At 53.8% G+C, this 14191-nt stretch overlaps 4 protein-coding genes across 4 annotated transcripts; 1 reads left to right on the top strand and 3 right to left on the bottom strand.

Moving 5' to 3' along the window:
- Window positions 1-2989: 2989 nt before the first annotated feature.
- CDEST_04407 (Putative metal-dependent hydrolase, composite domain superfamily) lies at window positions 2990-4667 on the bottom strand (the record flags this gene model as incomplete). The annotated part of the gene is made up of 3 exons (XM_062920566.1): window positions 2990-3747; window positions 3821-3873; window positions 3952-4667. 3 exons carry the CDS (start codon window positions 4665-4667, stop codon window positions 2990-2992), a joined length of 1527 nt encoding a protein of 508 aa, XP_062776617.1.
- Window positions 4668-8014: 3347 nt separating this feature from the next.
- Window positions 8015-10376, top strand: CDEST_04408 (Putative cytochrome P450). The gene is made up of 4 exons (XM_062920567.1): window positions 8015-8551; window positions 8632-9363; window positions 9431-9512; window positions 9567-10376. Exons 1-4 carry the CDS (start codon window positions 8143-8145, stop codon window positions 9973-9975), a joined length of 1632 nt encoding a protein of 543 aa, XP_062776618.1. The 5' UTR covers window positions 8015-8142; the 3' UTR covers window positions 9976-10376.
- Window positions 10377-11736: 1360 nt separating this feature from the next.
- CDEST_04409 (Putative 2EXR domain-containing protein) lies at window positions 11737-12807 on the bottom strand (the record flags this gene model as incomplete). The annotated part of the gene is made up of 1 exon (XM_062920568.1): window positions 11737-12807. The coding sequence occupies one exon, from the start codon at window positions 12805-12807 to the stop codon at window positions 11737-11739; it is 1071 nt and encodes a 356-aa protein (XP_062776619.1).
- Window positions 12808-13123: 316 nt separating this feature from the next.
- CDEST_04410 (Putative acetate transporter GPR1/Ato2/SatP) lies at window positions 13124-14164 on the bottom strand (the record flags this gene model as incomplete). The annotated part of the gene is made up of 4 exons (XM_062920569.1): window positions 13124-13223; window positions 13283-13484; window positions 13556-13937; window positions 14021-14164. The coding sequence occupies 4 exons, from the start codon at window positions 14162-14164 to the stop codon at window positions 13124-13126; spliced, it is 828 nt and encodes a 275-aa protein (XP_062776620.1).
- Between the last annotated feature and the right edge of the window lie 27 nt (window positions 14165-14191).

Below are 14191 nucleotides of genomic sequence, written 5' to 3' on the forward strand. Positions count from 1 at the left end.
TGATCCTAACGTTAGTCACGTGGAGGGCTATTGCTACGGCTTCATAGGATCAGGGGACAGTCTTACGCCAAAAATAGCCCTCGCCCACAACCTCCTCGCAGACGTCACACGCGGCGCAGAGTTTGGCGAGCTTCGTTAGCATGTATTGCTGCGTTCGAGAGTAGGCCGAAAACCGGGAATCCAATGCGGTCCAGTCGCCCGCGAGTTGTAGCTGCAAAGCATGGGCGTCGGGACTATGGCAGCTGCCTCCGGCCTTGTAGCAGCCGTGGCACATATCAAAGTCGTCTTCGTCACACAGGCAGCAGTCTGTGAGGTTTCTGTCAGCTTCGGCGAGATACTCTCGGTTGCCCAACGGAAGGGAGTCTAGAGGCCGTACGGTAGAACCTCCCTTGGGGGATGACAACTTCACAGTGACTGCAGATTATATTCTCAAACTGTTCACTTCTGCGGCAGCAGTCGCTGACATGGAGCGGCTCGCTCGAGCAGTCTACAGCGCAGGGGCTTGCCACTAAGATATGAGAGACATTGCCACAGTCACGTCCAGTCTTGTAACATTCCAGACACAGATCGTAGTAGTCGCAGCTTTGGCAACCTAAATGTGTCAGTGCAAGCAATGGCGACTGCATGCGAGGTATGGGTCAGGACATACGGTAGCGCATCCCTTGGTACACGATGGCAGAACAGCAACCGCACTGAAACATGGGACGACTCATGGATTCCTTCACGTCGTATGTTCCCAATGACACTTTTGTGGAGGCGTAGAGGTCGTTGGATATGCCTGGGACAAAATCCGGGTTCTCGGCTTTCTGCACCGGCTTAAGCGTGTGTGATTCGCCGGGGCAGCGAGCGCCTTTCTTGTAGCATCCGGTGCAGAGGTCGTAGTTGTCAAAGTTGCATTCGCATCAGTCTGTGGGTGCAAGGTCCCACGAGTCAGTATAAGTATATAAAGACCCAGCAGGCAATGCAGTGGCTTGGTGAGCCACATACAGGAGAACAGACTAGAGGGAGGACGGAGACAGAACTTACGCCAATACCAACTATCACTGATCATCTCGTTACACATCCTGCACGTCAGTTTAGTGACACCAAGATGTCGCGGGCAGGATGCAAATTCTCGGGACATCTGGATGCTCCATATTCCCTCCATGACAAAAGTCGCGATGGCGCTGCTGGCGAGGCCAACAAAGGCCTTCTCAGCCGCCTGCGCCAGGACCATGCCGACTTGGAAGCCGACGGCTTGCGACGCCGAGTCGGCGGGAACCCAGACGGTGTTCTGTGCCAGCACCTGGGCACACTCGTCTGTTCCGGGGAGACTGCCGGCCGCCACCCCGAGCCCGGCCTGGACCATCTCGTAGGATTGCTGAGCGGCACCATCCAGAGCACCGCCGATGGTGTCGCCCGGATTGGCAACGAGAGCCTCCACGACAGACATGTTGGATGGCGTGAACCCTCCATCCACCATTAGTGACGTGTTGGTGGACGCCGCGGCGATCGAGTTGAGACCGGCGCCAAGTCCGACGGAGATCATGGACGCCGTAACAGGGATGAGGAAGTCGCGCTTCTGGAACTCGTGGAGAGAGTACCCACGGTTCGTGACTTCCTGTTGGATGAGCTGGAGCTTCTTGCTAGCCACGTAGTACCTGCGAGCCCCGTAACCGGTGACGACGACCGTTGCACCGGCCGTGAAAGCCGCGCCTCCTATGCCGGCGCCGATGGAGCCGCTGGCAGCGTATATCTGGCGCGTCTTGACAATCTCCTGCTTGCGCAGTTGATCTATGTCGTAAGTGGAGATCCGTACCGCATATTCACGCTCGTCGAAGTCGAAGAAATCCCGGATCATAGTGGGCGCTTTTGTTTGAGAGTGGTATGTCGAAAAGAGGCTGCGGGTATGGGGAGAAGTAGGCTATGAACATCTCGAACTTGTTATATTTAAGTACTCAATGGTCCGGAGTTTGAGTCCGAGCAACGGGGCCCAACGTCTCCGTTCTCTTGCAGAAAAAAAAGCAACCTCAATGAGGACTTGGTATACGGCTGATCTGACCAACCAACCGCCCCCCTGCTAGCCTGATGTACCTGGCAGATTGTGCACAGAACCATCCAGGAGTAAGTAAATCAAAATGAAAAGAACAAAAACAGAAACAAACATTTTACTTCAATACCACCTGCTTACCCTGATCGAGTCTTGCCATGTTGAAGGCTGGCACCCCCGAGTACCACTACCTCAAAACGGAAACAAAAATAAAATTAGAAATTAAAAGTCTGGGCCTTTTCTGTGAAGCCAATTACCCGCATCAACGGCATATTGTATCGTATGAGAAAGGGGCATATCTGTGCTTGGCTGAAGCTGACTGCAGGTCACCTTGTCGACCTTGGGTACGGCAACTGGGCGGACACCTAACCGAACCCTCGCAGCCTGATCGAACGTAGTCCTTTTATTTAAAAACATGCAGGCAAATTCTAGGAGGGAGCGGCACGGAGGCAATATTGTGGTATTGGCAATGCGTGACCAGGGGTAAGACCGTCAGTGGGGTGTTGTTCCAACCGGCTGTGCCCTACTGGTCAAAAAACTCAGCGCTGACAACAACAAGATAATAGATAGCCTAGGTCTGTTCATTCGCTGAGCCAGTGAGCCAAAAGATATGGAATTTCAGAGGTAGAAAGATAAACTAATAAAAAGGTGCAGGGAAAGAGGCGTTGTATATCCCAACTGAAGTATCTCCGCACAGGTCAAGTAGTCGAATCAGTGCAGATATGATAGCAAAGGTGTCCTGTATATTACGGCCGACTAACCGTGACGTCTCAGCACCGATCGAGGTCGAGCCCGTCGTGGAGCCTCTTGACAATTGATGCTCCGGTGAATACTACTTTATTTGAAGGGTTTCCCAAAGTATATGGCTAAATGACAAGTAATCAAAAGACCAGTATCCATCCGCTATTTCCTCGACTGTTAACAGCAACTGTGCGTGTTCATACCGCTGGGCAGACAGTCTTACACATGCAGCTGACCATAACCGTTGCCCTCCCCGGGCGTGACATCCACCTGCTCGAGATCAATGATTCGAGCACCGGCTTGAGTGAGGTCCCCGAGCTGAGGGCGGGGAATCTGATTCCAGTCCTCCTGGATGCGGTTCGAAGCCTCCAAAAATCGGGCCTTGACGCTGCCATAGTCCCCGACGACCAGCTTGTGATCCCGCTTCACGAACTTGCCGTCAACAAGAACATGCTCCACATCACCGACGTTGGAGTGCATAATGATCGCCGCCACGGGGTCAACCCAGCCTAGCAAGCTGGGGCTGGTGCCATCCCACACCACAATGTCAGCCTTGGCACCGACACTGAGAACACCGAGGTCCGGACGACGAAGTGCGAGACCCCCGTTGCGGGTGGCGAGGAGGAAAGCCTGGGTGACACTCATGGGGTTCGATCCGGGAGCTTGCCACTTCCGGAAGAGCTCGTCGGTGACAGCGGAGCGCGTTGTCTGGAGGAACATGCGAGCTTGGGTGACTAGATCGCTTGACGAAAAGGCGTGCGTGTCGACACCGAGGGCAGCCTGGTCCATGGCCATGTTGCTGGTCGGGCGTCCGAGACCGAAGCCCATCTCCGACTCGGGCGTGATGGAGAGGAACTGATTCGTGCTCCGCAAAAGCAGCGTGTCTTTCAGAGTGACGTATGACCCGTGCGAAAACACGACGGGGATGCTTGTGTTGAGTATGTTCAGAGACTGCAGAGTGGTAGGAGAATTGTCGTCTTCAAGTCACACTTATGTCAGTCGTCTTACGAACTGGGGTAATGCAGGCCGTATTGAGACCAAGGAACTTACTTCCATACACGCCTCCTCCACTATGGGTTGTGAGGACCGAGATGTTGGCTTCCCTGAATTGAATCTCTTGTTAGACGCCTTCGGAAACTGGCTTATGCCATTATACTTGACATAGTACTGAGGAGACTTACTTCGCCAAGTCAATGACCGAGGCAATCGTTTCCTGGTCCACAGAGCCGTTGTCGAAGCTATCGAAAGCGATACCCAGTTCCACAGCTGTATCCGTCTGTGGCGAAGCATTTACAATATCGCGGAAGTTAACAAGCTGCTGGGCGATGGTGTAGTTGGCGACCTCATGGAAGGCGTACGACCAGAACACGCGTGCGCCGCTGTCAATACTGGCATTCAGGCCAGCCCAGGACGTCTCATCCGACCAGGTGTGATGGGCGTGATCGAGCGAGGTAGTGGTGCCTGCGTTCAGCGATTCGTAAAGACCGGCAAGCTGGCCAATGTAGACCTGCTCAGCATCGACGCGTCCAGCAGAAGCCGCCTCTCCGAAATGGAGGAAATATTCGATAAGGGTGATGTTGGAGAACATGGTTTTGAACAGGGTCTGCCAGCCGTGACGGTGCGTATCAACGAAACCGGGGGCAATGATCTTGCCTGCCGCATCGACGACCGTGGTGTTGGGGGGAATCGACACCGAAGGATCTTCCCCACTCGACCAGATCCCGGTTATACGGTCTTGCTGAACGAGAACGCTTCCATTGCGGATGACGTTCAAGTCGTTTGCTTCTTGATCGAAAGCGATAATGGTGCCGTCAGTAAACAAAATAGAGGACGGGGTCATGGCGGATACCAAATCCAGCGCCGCAAAAAGGCCAAGTGACAAAGTGAGTGAGACCATTTCTATTTCCAGATTGGATTATAAGTGTTGAGTGCAATGGAGATCATTCAATTTTTCGTAACTGTTCGATTCGAGCAGGCTTTATATACTTGGTCTGTTGCTCATTCTAATATCTTAAACTTGGTATCGCATCGTCAACGCTCCGACTTTCGTAAGCAGTCGCTCGACAGCAGCTCGATGACATTATGTCCCAACATGTCACCGCATAGACAGGTTCGATGACATTTTGTCCTATTTCGGCATAGCTACAATTTGAAGACCCGCTCCGCATGATCCCGGCGACTAGGCTAGAACAAGGATTGACAGAAGCTTAAATTGGAACCGATCAAGTGAGCAACGATGCCTTGCATTTCGGTACTTGGTTGGTTACATCAAGCGGCTGGTAGCGCGGAAACCAAGCTGGACAACGGTGTGGCTGTCGTCTAGGTGCTTCCGCCGGCTACGGTGGTGAGAAACTCGGGCCGGCCGCCCAGGAACTCCGAGTGGATGCAAGGCACTCTCTCGGTGGAGGGTTCCCAAATCGGAAATTTGGTCACGGAGATAAAACACAGTTTAGAAGTCAATTCCGGGAACACACACACGGAGATAACTAGACGTCAGGCTTCAACCCCAAGATTCGCCGTAAAGCGATGCGGATACTTCTTCAGAGAGAAGTGTCACCTGGGCCTTGCGCCTTAAGAAGTGGTGCCTGACTTGTTCCCTGGACTTCACGCGACATCCAAAAGCAAGGTACGGATACAAGTGTGGAATACAGCCGGTTCGTGCTTCTCTCCTGGCATCTCCACAACCTCGTGTCAAACCACGCAACTAACACAAGCAACGTATCTTTTACCTGTCTGCCTAACTGTAGATCGCCATATTTCTCCACCATACCAAGCCCTTCACCGGCATCTTCGGGAATGGGGACATGGACATCGTAGTAAAAGCGCTGTCCATCCACCCATGCAGGAAAGACTTGGCAGAGGGCACACTGAAAAGTCTAATGCTCCAGCACCCTTCGACCTATGTCAATCTCCACCACCCTTGGACTAAACAACAAACTGCATTTCTTCAATGTAATGTCTTGCTGAATAATACACCCCTGAACTAATCTGTCTGATATGGCAGCCGCAGAGACCCCAGCCAGCCCGCTCTCCAAGTCATCTCCAAAGGGTTTGTCAGATGACGGGTGTCTCTCATGAAGGGTTAAACCTCTAGTAGGAGGTTTGCCTAGACAAGCATGAACGAATCAGGATGTTACAGCAGACAGTAACTGCTGGTCAAGTTCGTGGAAAAAAGGCTGTTTTTTCGGCGATGACTCAGCCGGTTAGTAGGGGTCCATAAAGGTCAAGCGACGAATATAAACGAGATAACGGTTAGGCAAATGGGCCGGTCCCGTAATAACAAGTTGTTCGTTGCCCGGCACCAGAGGGCTAAAATGGTACCGCAGTCGCATGATGATCAAGATGTAGAAATGTTTTTCTATTATTTACAAATCAAAGTATGCAGACTGAGATACCTTCTATGATCATTGAACGGGTGGGTGGAAGCACACGATGGCCCTTGGAAATAGGACGTATCTGCCGGCGTGCCAGCTGCTCGGCGGCCGCGCGGAGGACCGCTCCAGGCTTTGTCCCACGCGTTGAGCCGCTGAGAGGCCTTAGGCCGCCTGTCAAGTTTCTCCCTCCTGACGACATGTCAGCGCTCGGGGTCCGCCGCTCCTCGCGACAACGGCTGATAATCCCGAAGACGCGAACCCCACGGCATTCATGGGATCAAGTCCCACAACCTCTCACTCAACTGCAGGTCTTGCTTTCTGTCCTGCATTAAATATAAAAACCTTGGGAAATAATCAAATAGAAATTGAATCCTTTCGCGGACCAACAACATAGGCGTCCACCCGCTGTGGCGCATGCCGGCCAATCCACCGCCGTATCTCGAAGTCATCCGGAGTTCCCCACTGACCCACCCCGGGGCCGAGATGCAGGGCCGTCGGCCGTGATTCGTCCCCCTTGCAGCTGCTATCCCGCCTTACCTCCCCGCCTCGCTCCGGAGACATGTTGATCTGACAGCGCGACCTAACGCGCCCCCCCCACCCCCAAGACAGGGAGCCTGCACTTACGAACTAACCTGTTCGTCCCGTCTCGCGGGGGTAATTACTGGATCGACAGGTCCTCAGTCTATCCATATCGACTGATGATTTCGGAAGTTTATTCTTGGTTTCACTGACGTCCGTCCGCCTTGAAGAACTTTTTGAAAATGGCGCGGAGGGATTTGACCCCAATCCCTTCGGATCCCAGCAAAGGCATTTGCCCCCTGCACGATGAAAGCCATCTGGGGACGTCTGACTGCCGCCGTAGCGTCAGAAGCCTAGCCCCGCTGACGCCGCCGCGTTGCATCTCACCGCATGACAAGCGCGGTTGGGGGTGAGAAGCTCACTCACTGGCTTGGTCATACAGCTGAATGGCTACACTGCACAAGCCATCCAGCGGTTCCGGTGTCGCACGTCCTCCCGCGCCCGTGCTTCACCCCAACGTGGCGATTGTGGTTTAAGCATGCCTCTAGAGCAGCTCGGGGGCTGTCAACTTCGGATGATTGATAAAGAAGCTTGTTTTTGATGTCGCACGGGGGGAGGTGACGCTGAACAGGGATGTGTCTATATAAAATAAAACAAACAGACTGCCGATGACTCAAGAACACGAGACTTTTCCCCTCGCACATGCATGGCGTTGCTTCGAAGCGATGACTTCGCTACTTTTCGTGCGGGCATGCACCCGGCCACTTACGCGGAGTGCGATGTCTCGGTGCCAGGCCAGGTAGCGATGCAACGCCCGTCTCTCCCTTGCAAAGCGGCGCAGGCTCTGGCGCCATTCCTACCTGGAATCCTGCGGGAGTGGTCAGGGAAGGGCTTTTCCATGGTCGCCCACGTTAACTCAGTCGACTTGCTCCAACTGGGTTGATAAGCCCCTGTCGACGCAAACAAGACAGGGAAGGGCGGGGTAGGGGTGAGTTTGCACACCGACTTACTCCATCTCGTAACCCGGGCCTCGAAACTTATTGCCACGAGGGGCTCAGGTAATCTTTTGGCCGGCACCGAGCAGCCGGAGGGCAGCGGCAGCTTGCTGAATGCCTTTCCAGTCGCTCACTTGATAGCTCTGTCTGCCAGTAATCAATCCTGAAAAGTGCCCGCTTCTTATCGTCGTTCTCCTTTCGTATCTCATGATGCCATTACAGGCTAGCGTGGACGCGACACTCGCCTCGTCCCTTAAAGTTGTCGAACCAAAATCCCGTGCAGGGTGCTGATCCGTATTGATTTGATCCGGTCACCGGGCGCCAAGAAGTTTGCTTGCCTTACATGCATCGTTGGGTCTAAGTCAAACTCAACATATATACCCTGCACTGCTCCCCCCCTTTGATTCTGAGCCCGCTCCCCGGAATTTTTGTTCGACACATTCCGATTCCTTTCCATCTTCCTGCAGCATCAGCACGTTCAATAATGGATAGCTTTGCTTTAATCATCTTATACCTGGGCATTCTGGTAGTGCCGGGTGTTCTCTTCTCCGCGTACGGGCGCTTCTCAGGATGGACAGCCCTGACCCGCGCGAAGAGGAAGACTTCCGAGAAGCCCAACCGGTTCCCTGGCCCCAAACAGTATCCTATCGTTGGCCGCGTCCATGACTTGCCCAGGTTTGCCATGTGGCTCAAGCTAAAGGAGTGGGCCGATGAGTTCGGGCCCATTTACCAGACCAGCATGCTTGGCCAGAAGTTTGTCATCATCTCTGACGAGGAGATGGCCCAGGATCTTCTCATCAAGAACGGGAACAACTTTGCGGGCCGGCCTCAGATTCGGGCCCTCATTGACCACAAGCTCGGGCCGGCGTATTCTGCACTGATGGACCGTCATGGTAAGCCATCGTCACAACAACCCCAAGAAGCAGGGGTCGCTAAGAAACTTTTCGACACTAACCTGTATCTCATTGCGTAGACACGTGGAAATACCAGCGGAAATGGGTCCACGCCGCCATGGCCGCCGCCCACCAACACCACTTCTATGGACACATCGAGAACGAGGTCAAGCGGTGGCTGGTCACCTTGCTCCTGGACCCCGAGAAGTTCCACGGCAACACCCGCGAGCTGACGGGCCGCATCATCAGCCGCCTCGCGTGGGATGACTCGACGCAGGGCAGGGCCTACGGCGACAGCGCCATCGAGACGCTCACGCGCATGTCCATCTCGGGCCCCATCGTCAACACAATGACGCCGCTCTGGCACCTTGCCGACCTCGTCCGACACAACCCGTGGCGCAAGTACGAGGTCAAGCGGGAGAGAGGACAGCGCGCTTGGTGGCTCCAGACGTTCCGGGTCGCGAAGGCACGGTACCGCAAGGGCGACCTGCCCGCAGACACGTGGGCGTACCGGTACTTTGAGCAGCTACAGGCGGCCGGGAACGAGACGCTGGAGCAGGACGAGGAGGCAGAAGACTTTGCGGCCTGTATGCTCGGGTTCCAGTGCCTCGTAGGCGTCGTTACCATTTCCGGGCCTATGCAGTTCTTCCTCATGTGCATGGCGCTTCACCCAGAATGGCTGAAGAAGTGCCAAACCGAGATCGATAGGGTCTGCGGAGACAGGATGCCGACCCGCGACGACTTTGCCGAGCTGCCTACCGTGAGGGCTTGTTTGAAGGAGACTCTCCGGTGGAGGTCCGGAGTCCCGCTCGGTAAGTCATGGTGCAAGGGAACGATGTCTGGGTTGCTGGGTGCGCAAGAGCTGATTGGCTTTTACAGGAGTTCCTCATCAATGCGAGAACGAGTCCGAATTTCAAGGCGTCAAGATCGAAAAGGGAACCATCATTCTTGCCTGTGAATGGTCTGTCATAACCCCTTTTCTCTCATGACTACCACCTACTTACAGCATCAACAGGAACATCAACCGGGCCCCCGAAAAGTACCCCGACCCGGAGCACTACCGTCCAGATCGCTTCCTGGACCCCAAGTTTCCTACGTACCAAGAGCCGCTGACCCGGTACCCGAACTTCCGCGAGGGTGTCGGCATGCACACCTTCGGATGGGGCCGCCGGACCTGCCTCGGTCAAAACCTCGTCGATGATGAGATGTTTGTCGCGGGAGCGGGCGTGTGTTGGGCGTTCGACATGGGGTTGAAGAAGTGCCCTGCTACCGGCGAGGACGTAACCTTCGACACCCAGGCGACGAACTCCAACGTCATCCTGGAGCCATTGCCTTTCCCCATGCAGTTCAAGGTCAGAAATCCGGATAGGGCGCAACAGTTACTGGAGGGGTACAGAGAAGTTCGTGGCGTTCTGAAAGTCTGACCATGTGTGCGTGTTGCCTGTCAAGCATGGGGGAAACAAGGGCGGTGGTACTAGGTGACTGGTATTCGAATTTTCTTGATTATCTCTGTTTTGCAGCCCGGCTGCGTCTCCCGATGCTCTTCAACTGCCCCTCTTAATGTTATTCAACCACCCACCCCTACTGACCTCTCAATTCTTGAAAATCACTTTTCATTGTCGGTGGCCCTCGGCGGCTACACCCGAAGAGTCAGTTGATGAAGAAGCGAAAAGAAATGGCAGTCAGGGCATATCTCGCCGAGCTTGGCCAGCTCGGCATTGATCCTTGCCTGCAATAATTGTGGTCGATGCTATTGAAGGCCGACCTCTGAACACTTCCATTAGCCAACAAGACATTTGATAGAGAGAGGGCAAGAAGCTGAAATGAGACGATATACGATGAATCAGACGACGAAACAGACGATGGCATGGATGACAATCTCTAACCGCTATTGCTTTCTCCTCATTCTAGAATAAATCAGCTTTTGTGTGAAGAACAGAAAAACACAAGTACTTACAGCAATTTTCAACTTATATCATGCAGTGGAATATTTCTATATTATAGTCAGCACAATCGATCAACGAGACCAACAGGCAACCAGTTTTCAGACATACTTTCGGCCCAGGGGCCGCGCGCGCAGGCGCCGCTGGGACAGGGGGAAAGTGCCCGTAGGCCATTAGGGGGAGGGTGGGGGGCAGAGGTTGCAGCAAAGCTGCTGTCCTGTAGTAAAGGTTGTGTAAGTAACCTAGACACACATGGCAAGGCTGCAGACATACCGAGAAGTTGGTGGTTAATGATGGTAATGATGATGGTGATGATAACGATGATGGTGATAGTAAAGATGCCGATGATGATGTGGTGTAACAAATGTGGTTGTCTAAGGGCCGAACGGAGAATACTGGGTGAGCCCTCGAAGACATTCGGATGAGTGCTTGGCGACTTACCCCAGACACTGATCTCTGGAAATCCAACTGTTTTAGCCCCAGTCTTTGATAAGAGGTTGAACAAAGGATAGGCAAGACACTTACGTTACCGCGGCCAAAGCCACGGCCCCGGCCACGGCCTTTAGGGGGGCTGGCTGTATGGGTGCCAGTGCTATACACATTTTGTAAGTTTGCTAAAGAAATCATCATTTCAAAAGCAGTGTATGCAAGACGCTTTGAATGGAGCTGGCGACAAGAAGGGAGGGTAGAAAAGCGTACATAGTTCATTGCGGCGGTGGCAGTGGTGACAGCAGCGTGGTGGTGGTGATGGTGGCGGCAGCGAACTGTATTTTGCAGTAGTGCGCCGGCTGCAGGCAAAGATGATGGAAGATAATGATGATTGAGGATGAATAGGGGAAGAGATGGAAAGGGAAGAGATGAAGAGGAAAGGGATGGAAGAAATCATCCGAAGCCAAGAGCCTTAAGGTCTTCACCCAGCCTTAAGGTCTTCACCCAAGGCGACATCCCGTTTAGGGCCGCCCCCTGCCTGTGATCTATCCAAGGTAGCTAGGCCAGGAGGTAGGTAGGTACGGTACAGAACAGCCGTTGCTTCCCGTACAATAGGAACAGCCCGGCAAACACACACACAACTCACCTGCCATGACATCCAACATCACCCGCCTGCTGCCTTCGCTTTCCAGGCATGTTGGGCAGGGCCATCTGGGATACCAGCATCTATCTACCTTATTCCTTCTCGCCCACCTCGCAGCCAGTGACCCCGGCCGTGCAATGCCCGCAGGCAGCAACCAGAATTCTTGAACCTCAAGCTTCCTCGCATGCCAAAACTCCCCAGGACTGAAAGGATCGGATATGCAGGGGGTACTCCTCATAATCAGATTCTCTCTCCAGATCATCAAAGTCTTTCTCCAATTGCTCCCTGCACATCTGTTCAAGCATCCAAACAAATGACAAGCACGCCGCATCCTCATCCGTCTCGATCAAACATAAATCCGAGCACGAGTCTGGTATCTCGTAGTACTTGCAACCGTCCCCACGGAACACCACACGGGTCTCCCATCTCATCACGCTAGTGGAGCGTTCGTCAAGGGCTGTGGCCTGCAGGCGGAGACGACGGTCCACCATCCACAGCCTTGTATTATGCATCTCTTTCATAGCGTCCAGCAACAGGCGATAAGTCGCCCATCTAGGTCTGTCATACTTGAAGTTGTAACTGAGGTCGCCGTGGATCCACTCTTGCTGATACTCTTCGAGCTCGTCGTAGTCCCAGGATGGGTCGAATTCCACCGCAATGTCCGCAAAGCTGACGAAGCCGCGAGGCATAGACGAAAACATGTGGCCGTCACCCAGACTTGAGAAATCATCAACGTCCCACGTCTGTAGCATGATGAGATCCCGCCTCGGTAGGACAGTTATGTATTGCCAGTTGTTGCTGTCATGGACTGGAAATATGGCTGGCAGATCCTTGTAGTCCTCGTGGCGAATGCTAAGGCGGCTCGAATCAGAGAGAAGTGGTCGGCATGGATCATCGTAAAGATCGGCCCAATGGCATAGATTGTACCGGCGATGCATGGCGGCGCGAGACTCCTTACAAGTAGTCCATAGAGCACCGTCGATGGCGTAAGTGGACTTGTTATGGTTCCAACTTGCAGTCAATGCATCGTCGTCAGCGAGCGGGGCACCGAGAACTTCCCGCTGGTATGTGTGCGACAATGGCATCAGATGTGACTTAATCTTTTCGGGGACTTCGTGGTTAGTGTAGAAAGAGAAGTATTGGACACCACGGAGATCGACAGGACGGACTGCGTGGTCCCAGATCACGTCTCGAAGTTCTCCTGGCAGCTGCGGAAACGGGTGGAAGGTTGTGATGCCCATGATTACTGGGTTGGCCGGTCTTTCCTAGTAACTGAGGGATAGCGGACTGAAGATTGATGGGATGGATGATGGAACAAGACTGCAAAAAGGGCGCCCCTTTATCAGGGTTAAGGATCATCTTTCTCCGAATGCTTCAGATAGGAGGATATAATACCATGGTTGGCGGAAAGTTTATCTACCATCGTGAGATGTGAACCATAGCAAACCCGAGATAAAGTAGACTGATTGCCGGCGTGACAACGCCAAAACTTCATGTCCGCGATATCAAGCCCATCAAACACCCTTCCGGAAAGCCTCTCCATCCTTCGATGCAGCGTTATTCCTGCCTTTTCCTCGTCTTAGGGAAGTACTGCGATGTATCCCCTAGCGGCAACTCCACGACCGAGTCTTTCAGTAGCAGGTGGAAAGTCAAGTACCTGGATAGCGTCAGTAAATAAACTCTTTCAAAAACAAAAAGAACATCTCGCCCACTCACCACCCGACAAGCCCAGCAAGAAAGGCAAAAGCACCACCAGCCTTCTTGAGCCCCGTCGAGGCTGCCTGCTTGCCGTCCGCCGCGGCGAAGTAACTAGCGGCAACGGCGACGAAGGCGAGCTCCACAAACACAAAGATCAGGATGTAAACGACGTTCGTGGGCAGGGATGCCACCAAGTACGCGAGGACGAAGACGCTCCAAACTGTAGCAGAAGACGCAGCGTTAGATTCCTCCAAGATGAAGGACTTGACAGCCGTGGATTCCAAAACTCACTGATCATGAAAAGTCCCAAGGCGTTATTATACTGCTGGATGTCATCGCCGTAGGCCGCAGCCACCCCGAAGGAGGGCGTCAAGATGGCCCCATAGCCCGCGTAGAACAGACCTGGAGTTCGCGTGTAAGTAACTATCAACCAAGTGAACCCCAGGCTCGATCCGCGACGGCGGCGGGCAAGCATACCAAAAGCGCTGAAGACGCTGTACCCGAAGCCGTTGCCGGCGGTGAGCTCCCACTGCGCGGAGATGAGGAGCCCGAACGCGGCGAGGAAGAAGAAGTTCGCAATGTAGACGTTGGTCGTCGTGACCCCTCGCCACTCCATCAAACTGAGCGAGAGCGTCGTCAGCGTCGTGGCGAACGCGCCGATGGGGAGCGAAGTCTGTCAACGTGCTGTTAGGAAGACTTTCTTTCTCGAATAATTTTGACAAAGCTCATCGGCGTGGGGGGTGGCCCAGAACTCACTGCGGCAGTAGGAAGTGGCCTCGGTGCCGGGAACCGCGCGCCGTTGATCTGAACCGTCTCGGATCTCTCCAGAGTCGTCTCGGGCCTCACGGATTCTATTCCTTTCTCACTTGCCCCGTTCTGGGCCGGGGAGTAGGCAGACATCTTGGGCGGAAGAGAGCGGTTCCGATA

This window comes from Colletotrichum destructivum, chromosome 3 (assembly GCF_034447905.1).
Source record: "Colletotrichum destructivum chromosome 3, complete sequence".
Classification (NCBI taxonomy): Eukaryota; Fungi; Ascomycota; class Sordariomycetes; order Glomerellales; family Glomerellaceae; genus Colletotrichum; species Colletotrichum destructivum.